At 48.8% G+C, this 8634-nt stretch overlaps 1 protein-coding gene across 2 annotated transcripts; it reads right to left on the bottom strand.

Annotated features, from left to right (window-relative positions):
- Nucleotides 1–1710: 1710 nt before the first annotated feature.
- SLC35E1 (solute carrier family 35 member E1) lies at nt 1711–6925 on the bottom strand. 2 transcript variants are annotated; one of them, XM_061466876.1, is made up of 7 exons: nt 6514–6925; nt 5742–5812; nt 5155–5292; nt 4628–4753; nt 3897–4142; nt 3209–3457; nt 1711–3123 (listed from the first exon to the last, which is right to left on the bottom strand). In XM_061466876.1, the coding sequence occupies exons 1-6, from the start codon at nt 6923–6925 to the stop codon at nt 3224–3226; spliced, it is 1227 nt and encodes a 408-aa protein (XP_061322860.1). In that variant the 3' UTR covers nt 1711–3123; nt 3209–3223. The 2 variants fall into 2 exon arrangements, with proteins under 2 accessions (XP_061322860.1, XP_061322858.1); XM_061466874.1 differs by having other exon boundaries at nt 1711–3457.
- Between the last annotated feature and the right edge of the window lie 1709 nt (nt 6926–8634).

Below are 8634 nucleotides of genomic sequence, written 5' to 3'. Positions count from 1 at the left end.
CTCGAATGAGCACCAAGTACTTACAACAGCAAACCCAGAAGGAGAAGGGAGACATCGGTTTCTTTCACACTGGCATTTCTACAACTGTCCAGGTTGGGAAGAATTTCGCACTTTTGCAATGTATTTACACGTACGTTAGGGATTCATCATGGAAATGAAACCATTTCTAATGATACGGACCGGTGACTAGTGTCCTAGATACGGCATCCAAGTCATGGCAGTTTCAAGCCTAAGGAACCATCTGGTAATGGATCACACTGGTACAACATGACATTAATCTGATTCCTCGTGAGACATCCATTACCACCACTATTTGGCACTCCCAAAGCTTCCTGCAAGTGAAACACCCAAGCCAACCCCCTTCACCTTGACTTAATAACAGGGTCATTATACACCACTGTCTAGATAGACCCTTTTTAGTCCAGTGTTTCCATACTTTCTAGACCTATGTACAGAGTTAAATACGCCATTAATTTACAAACCATGTTAAAACCATTCCACCTTGCCATACAAAATCTCACAGCGGGCCAGGATTAAAAGATATATCACAACATATCAGAATGTTATCAGAAACTTCCTTCACCTGGATGTGGGCAGTATTGCTTAAGGACTTGGACTGAGGTACGCAGCGAAACCACCTCTTGTAACCCATTCACATAACTGTTTTAATTACATGTTCCTCTACCCAAAATGATCCCTGTTGACCACAGACCCGGACTAGAAGAGCGTGCACCCTGTCAGGCAAGCTCCAGGGAAGATTCACTCTCCAGGCCTTAAACAGATAGTACCTTCATTTTGGGTCAGTCCCTTTTTGCCCCGCATGTGCAGTGGGTACAAGCTTTCTCTTTTTCTGTTGCAAAAAGGATCTGGTTATGTTCTTTCAACAGGAAGTCACCTAAATGTATTTAACAAAGCCTCTGCTCCGTGAATAAAGTACACGGAGCTTTATTCCATCTAACAATTCAAGTTGTCTGAAGGCAGTACAGCAACAGACATACCAGAAAATGCACAGATGAACTTAGAGGGTGCCTGTATATCCCTGGGACCCCCCCACCGCTGCTTGCTTCTGGTATTTCACCCCACTGTGAAGGAGGGAAGAACCATCTCCACTTTCCAAACGCGAAACTGAGGCACAAAGAAGACAGTTAAGTGTCTGCAGGAGTTCAGTAGTTTACAGCTCGCACCCTTTGCAAGCAGTTGGAGAACTTCAGCCTCTCTTAAAAACCTCAGCCTAAATATCTTGTCCTCAAATCAGTCTTTTGCAGAGCCAGAACCAAATCCAAACTCTGAGTCCATACAATCCTTTTTGCACTTATGCAAAAGCACTTAAATATTGGGAGGTAAGCCTTAGAAAGACACATTTTGCACTTCCCCTTATTAAAAAGAAGTCATTATATAGAAATTAATACTGGAACAGGCAAAAGAAGTTTAATCTGTAAGAATTCTTTTCCTCATTATCCTGTCCTTGTTAACCTGGGTTAGGTAATAGTTCATTTTGATTTCCTAAACTAAAAGCCCAAGTTCTAAGCTCACATGAACAGATTCAACACCAATCGAGTCAAGGAGGTTCTGCTCACAAACACTAGCAGCATATTAACCCGCCTCTGATGTTTCAGAAAGGACCATTTCCTCTTTTGGCCTGTGTGGTGGAAGGCAGGTTCCATAATTACCACAGTCAGCCAAAAGAATAAGATCAGGTTGACTCTGCACTTAAAAATAAATTCTTTATTATCCAGAAAGGAGCCAAATCATCATCTTACATCATGAAAGTTTTTAAAGCAATAAATAGATGGAGTGCTCTGTACAACACCCTAGATTTTGCCACTGGTGTCTAACACCTCTCTAGTACAAACATAGTACTTAATTCTATCAAAGCTCTCACTGTACAACAGCTTTTCTGATCAGAAGACCCTAAAATCTTCTTTTGCTAAAGTACTAACAGTACCAGCCTGATGAAGTGAAACCCAAGTCACCTGCTTTCATTCCTTTCATGCACAAATGCAGTACCTGACACACAACAATCAACTTGTCTAGAATTAATTCATTTCTACTAACTGAATCAGTTCTTCCTAACCATAAATTAACTCTTTAATGCTGATTTAAATACTTTTTTCTTAATAAGTTACTATCTGAGCTAGGGGAGTTGCAGAACACACACTTTAACTTCTTTCAGTGGAAAATGGAAGTCAGGCTAAATGCACACAGCAACTCCAACAGCAGTAGTTAAGGAACTTAACAATCAGGGGCTAAAAAAATAGACTTGAGAAACAATTCAAATGATGATTCAAATGAATGCATTCATAATATATGAAGCATATAAGAGAACATAATTCCTGAAGAAAACACCTTAAACCTTTCAATTTCTAAAGCAACAAAGGAGTTTTGTAAGAGCAGGTATGAAGCAATTAAAAAAATAAATCATCTTATTCCAAACACTTTATTTGTGAAGGCATTTTCTGTATTGCCAAGAGCAAGTTCTGAAGTTACAGGATGACATTATTCAGGAAACAATGATGAATTTAAGCTCTGTTTGTTATCTACAGTGAGTGGGACAACCGTGATTTTAGAGAACTGTGTTTCTCTGTGCCTCAAGCCTGCTTTCTGAAGAGATCAATCATTCTACTGCCAGCTCTTTCAGAAACACTTCTGGTTCACCGTCAAAAGCAGAAGGCAGAGGTGCAGGAGTAGTTAATACCCTCATTAAGTTTGGTAGTTGCTCAAGATGAATTCAGGCCTACCCTACCTGCAACCGAGTCGATCCTCCTCAAAGAGACAAATCCTGCTAACCAGAAGTTCCACTTCTTTTTGAAAGTTTCATTAAAAGCATCACTAAAACATATCAGAGAACAAATCAAAGGTGACGTTACCAGCATGGAAAGAAAATACTGGCCAGAATTCAGCTGCCAAAAGAATCATCAGTTGACAGACTCTGAAAAGGAGCAGCAACAGCAGGTATTTTACTCTGAAGTTACGTACGCGCATTCACCAGGATCTCTGTACAAGAGCTACACCGCGTGTTTAGTTCCAGTGTCAGATGGAGCTGTTTCATGTCCAAGCTCTGCTCAGCAGAAGTTGAAGGTCTGTACCACTTTCACTACACATGCATCTTCCCTTCTGCAAAACCTGTACAATAAAATGGCTTTACATTCATGGATGTACTAAAAAGTTTCTGATAATGCTGGGGACACTCTGATATCACAGTCTGTACCTGTTTGCCAGGACTCTATATATCAAACCGATTTAAGTTGTACGTGGTTGGATAGTTTTGCCGGCTATACTGGAAGTGGTCTGTTAGGATATTGGTTCGACCATACTGATAGTCTCCGTGTGGTGCAAATGCAGTAAGTCCGTTCTGAGACTTCTCGGGAGTGTTCCGATGCCGGTCTAGGTTCACAAGGTCTCCAGTTGTAACTGGAAGTAACTGCTTCTTTGCCTCTTGGTTTGCATCGTACTTGGTCTGCAAAAGAAAGAAGGAATGTTTTTCTCAGATACCACCTAACACATTCATACACCTAGCAGGAAGCATCTGGTTTTACAATTACACTACTGTCTATCCCTGCTAAGGGTCTACTAGTGACTTCTAACAAAACCCTCATTCCTCTCACAAGCCAAATCAGTAAGCTGCTCTTTTGCTGAAGAGCCTGGAGTATGTTACTTCCCAATCTTCATTTGTCAGGAGAATCCGAAGATCAAAAGTCACATTGTGAGGGGCTTGGCAGCTGGCCTCACCCAAACACCCGCACACTTTGCATTGGTGACACACAGACCTCCTTGCAATGAAGTTTTATACCATGCATTCTGTGTGTTTGTTCTGCTAGCAAGCTCCTTGTGGTACAAAAAAAGAATGTGAAGCTACTGGACTGCGTCAAGTGAGTTTCCTGAATAAACCCCCTTACCTTGTTATACAAGAAGACCCCCAGGATGGCTGTCATCATCCCAAGGACGTTGGTGCTCGTAACCGGATTGCGAAGCATTATAAGGGACACTGTGATGACCATGATTCGTTTGGTGGCATTTGCGACCGAGTAACTTAGCGGGCTGATCAGGTTCAGGATACTGAAGGCAATGACATTCTGGGCAAAGTTACAGAATCCACTGATAATAAGCAGCATCAAGGTCCAGGACCAGTGAGACATCGTACTCTGTTGTAAAGACAAACATCACAAGGGAAAAAATTATCTCAGGTTGCAGATAAGAGACGAAGAAACACAAATACAACTTGAGTCATTTCTTACTTGCCACTGACAGAAGAATGTCTGCAACTTAACTCTAAAGAGGCACCCAAGTATGTTACATTACACAGCTCCTGACTTCGCAAGAACCTCTCCACATCCCTGTGACACCCACTCAGGTGCATTTGTTCCTCTCTCCAGCTACTGATTCCTGAGATTTACATCACAACGTAAGCTGCCTCTAACCCTGATGTGAATTCTTACAATGGATTTTCTAATACTCTTTGGTGAAACAGTTTACAAGCGTTTCACAACAGTTCCTTCCACACAGAGGAGGAACTACACTGGAACACTTAAGGGCACTTTGTCTGGCTGAGCGATGGTGTGTGTTAGTTTTGTTTTCTTTTCCTCTTTTCTTTCTTAATAGGGAACAGTTTCCCAAACACAACACTTACCAAGTCATTCTCCACTAAGAAGGAAGAAAGATCTACCAAAACCCACGTTGGGATCATGAAGAACACAGCATGGCACCCGAGTATGTTCAGCAACCGAAGATGATGTATTCGGGAGTCTCTTAACACCTAACAAAAACCACCATTAAACATGATGTTAGCCTTTCCTCAGCTACCACCCATGTTATCAGCAGAGATTCAGGAACCAGGTAACAGTGACAGCTTTAAATGACAGATAAATGCTGAAAATAATTAAATACTGTTACAGTAGGAGTTTTCTATAAGGATTACTAAAGAAAACCAAACATGGATTAAAGGAAGGGCTCAGGGAACAATGAGTTCTGCCTTATTTTCAGTGCAACATCTTCAACAGGTTCTACAGAGCTGTAGAGAACAGGCAGACAAAACAGCTGTTAGCTGGGGCTCCTTCGACTGCAGAGTTAACTTAAGAGGATATATGGACTGGAAAATGCACTCATTCCGTCCTGCTACAGGCTGCTGCCCCATGTGATGAACAGCAAAACCCTCACCTTCTTCGAGAAGATGTTCTGAAGTGAGAAACACAGCGTAGCCGCAAGCGCGCTGATGAGCCCCCACATGTCAAAGGAAAGCTCCGTGACGGTGGCCAACAGGACACCGGTTATTATGGGGATCAGAGACAAGTACACCTGGAAGAGGAACAGAGAGGAGCACCTTTCATTGCCACTGAGTTTATACGGAATGCTGACGTGGGGAGGAAAGGAGAAGGAAGAATAAAGCAACAGAACCAGGGGTCAACTTTTATACTACTGGAATTCAAGGAATTCCTGCCCTGTGAGGGTGCTGAGGCACTGGCACAGGGTGCCCAGAGAAGCTGTGGCTGCCCCATCCCTGGCAGTGTTCAAGGCCAGGTTGGACACAGGGGCTTGAAGCAAGCTGCTCTAGTGGAAGGGGTTGGAGCTGGAGGAGCTTTAAGGTCCCTTCTAACCCAAACCCTGACTCTAGAGATGGCTCCCACAACTTATTTTGAATGGCAAATGTCGTTTCTCTCATTTCAATCACCCCTTTCCCGATCCCAGCCAGCAGAGCACACCACAAGCACCACCAGGAGAAGGACCCACAGCAAACCTGCCCGCACCTTCGTTGTCTGCTTCTCCTTCATAATGATCCGCGACAGAAGAACCACCCAGATCGGCATTGTCGCTTTGACTGGGGACGGAAAGAGAACACTGGTGGGGATGTGAACCTCGGGCCAACTCCAGCAACCCCCCTCAGTGGAGGGGGTGCACTGGGGATGGAGGAGGGCCTCGGTCCAGGTCCACTGAAGCCACAACCTCAGCGGGGTCTTCCTCCTGCCGCTGTGCCAGGCACTCGCTGGCTGGTTCCTGGTGCTCTGGGTCACTGCACCGGGCACTCCAAGCACACGGATCCAGGCCTTTGGGTCACTGCACCGGGCACTCCAAGCACACAGATCCAGGCCTTTGGGTCACCGCACCGGGCACTGCGGGCACATGGATCCAGGCCTTCAGAACACCGCACCGGGCACTCCGGGCACACGGATCCAGGCCTTCAGAACACTGCACCGGGCACTGCAGGCACACGGATCCAGGCCTTCAGAACACTGCACCGGGCACTGCAGGCACACAGATCCAGGCCTTCAGAACACTGCACCGGGCACTGCAGGCACACAGATCCAGGCCTTTGGGTCACTGCACCGGGCACTCCAAGCACACGGATCCAGGCCTTTGGGTCACCGCACCGGACACTCCAAGCACACGGATCCAGGCCTTTGGGTCACCGCACCGGACACTCCAGGCACACGGATCCAGGCCTTCAGAACACCGCCCCGGGCCCCCATATGAGCACAGCTGGCACCGGGACACCCCCCCCCCCCCCGCCCCGGCCCTCACCTGTGTGCGCGTAGGAGACCGGGACCCTCCATAGCGAGACGTGCGCGGACACGGACGCGAAGTACTTGCCGAAGGCGAGCGGCAGGATGTAGCGGGGGTACGCGCGGGGCGGCAGCTGGGCCGGGCCGGCGGGCGGCACCCGCCATGCGCGCAGCAGCGGCGGCAGGAGCCCGCAGAGCCCCAGGATGTGGAACAAGGAGACGGTGACGGGCCGCGGGAAGCCGCCGAGCAGCAGCTTGTTCACCACGTTCCCGCCCGCGCTCAGCCCGTACCAGGCCAGGCACAGCGCCGACACCCGCGCCCCCTCCCGCAGCGCCGGCCCGCGCCCCCCCCGCCCCGGACCCGGACCCGGACCCGGACCCGGAGCCGCCGCCGCCCCGGTGCCCCCCGGAGCCGCCAGCGGGGCCGCCATGGCTCCGCGCCCCGCCGGAACGTCACCGCCGCCAACGCGTCGCTTCCCGGGGCGGGGCCGGGGTTACGTCACTTCCGACGCGGCGCCTCCCGCCGGGTCCCGGGGCGGCCTCGGCGCTCGGCGGCGGCCCCAGCGTGGAAGCGGAACGGGCACGGACCGGGGACCGCGGGCTTCAAAACCACGTCCGTGGGGGGTTACAGACCGCAGGGTCTGTAACGAGCCCCGTCTGCACCGCAGGTAACGGCGGCAGCCGCCGGCAGGAGAGGGCAGGACACCGAGTTACAGCTTGTGCGAGTCAGGGGCAGGGAACCGAGCACGCACGGGGGGAACCTCACCGGAAGTCGCTTACAGAACTAAAGCAGCGCCCGGTAACCTCGGCCACGGCCCCCTGGAGCTCACCCTGTGTGGTCAGGGCTGGACAGGGATTGTCTCAGCCGCAGCTCGCCATGGATGACACCCGAGGGAGTTGCCCTGCAAGGGCCATGGCTTGCAGCAGGGAGGAGGGGAGGAAAAGACGCAGCAGAGCAGGACCGTGCTCCTCAGCAGGGCCATTCAGAGGAGGAGGCAGGAGGAACAAGATGCAGTTTTTACACTTCCCAAAAGGGGCCAACTTTTGAACCCTCTGCCGTCCAATCCACCTCCGGGACAGCTCTAAACCACCCCATCAGCTGCAGGAGGACACTGGAAGGAAACCGAAAACACATGGAAACACCCCTTTGGTAACTGCTGCGTCTGGTTTTGCTCTCAAACCCTCCCATTTCAGAAGTGGAAGCAGACAAAACATCAGCGTTTCTGAGAGCCACACATCTCAGCACGGTCAGGTCGCAAAAGTAGGTTTGAACAAGAGAAGAGACACAAACCTTGTCAGCTGTGTTCCAGAGAGCGACCCAGCTTCACACACACCCAGCAAGGAAACCAGGCAGGAGCCTGACTGCTCTGGGAGTCTTGGCAGAGCTCCTGTCCACAGCAGTGGGATCCAGCACCAGCGGGATAACGGAGTTAGAACAGCGCTCAACCAAGGGTACTTTTGGTGCAGGACTGCCTCCCTGTCTGACTGCAGCACACAAACAGTACCCTATTAAAGCAGTCACAGTTAACAGTGCTTTCTGTACCAAGCCAGGGCCGCTTCAAAAATCATTCTAACAAGTAGGAATAACCCATTAAAAACTATGAGGAGAAAAAGCTGACCATGAAGCAGTCAGGTTCTCAGTCTCATGGGTGCAACAAGAGCTTATAAACCTCTGTTGAACCTGTGTGATTGAACACCACCATCAGCCACGAAAGACACCAGGCCCACCCCTGGCAGTGTCACCTGGGGTTCCATCCATCCATCCATCCACCCATCCATCCATCCATCCATCCATCCCACCGCTCCAAGAGCTCCTCAGCGCCGCTCACAACTGGCGGAAAACCAAAAGCTGAGCATCAAGAATCCACAAAGTGGTTTGTGCAAATTTTCTTTATTTCCACATTTATATCACAATGTGTCCACTTAAAGGACCAAATAGCAAAGTTGCTCCCTTCTGCATCCCAGGAACACAGAAGTCTGGTTACTGTACATTCACTAAGGCTCTTTGTTTTTGCAAATTGCGTTTATGATGGATATCCATAAGGCAAACAATATCTAAAGGAATGGTAACAAGTATATTTCCAGCATACAAACAGGCTTCCTTTTTCCCTCTCACAGTACAGTTACAAACTTGTAGCAC

Source organism: Pezoporus flaviventris, unplaced genomic scaffold (genome assembly GCF_033815535.1).
Source record: "Pezoporus flaviventris isolate CSIRO_AGI_PZ_B2104156 unplaced genomic scaffold, CSIRO_AGI_Pfla_v1 ptg000043l, whole genome shotgun sequence".
Taxonomy (NCBI): Eukaryota; Metazoa; Chordata; class Aves; order Psittaciformes; family Psittacidae; genus Pezoporus; species Pezoporus flaviventris.
This window is presented reverse-complemented; position numbering and strand designations above follow the sequence as displayed.

What these genes read in the sequence shown, in the direction of transcription:
- SLC35E1 (XM_061466874.1), bottom strand. Translation starts at nt 6,925, where the DNA reads ATGGCGGCCCCGCTGGCGGCTCCGGGGGGCACCGGGGCGGCGGCGGCT. An exon ending in AGAACATCTTCTCGAAGAAG is followed by an intron (nt 4,754 to 5,154) that starts GTGAGGGTTTTG and finishes GGTTTTTGTTAG; the next exon opens with GTGTTAAGAGACTCCCGAAT. An exon ending in TCTTAGTGGAGAATGACTTG is followed by an intron (nt 4,143 to 4,627) that starts GTAAGTGTTGTG and finishes TCTTTACAACAG; the next exon opens with AGTACGATGTCTCACTGGTC.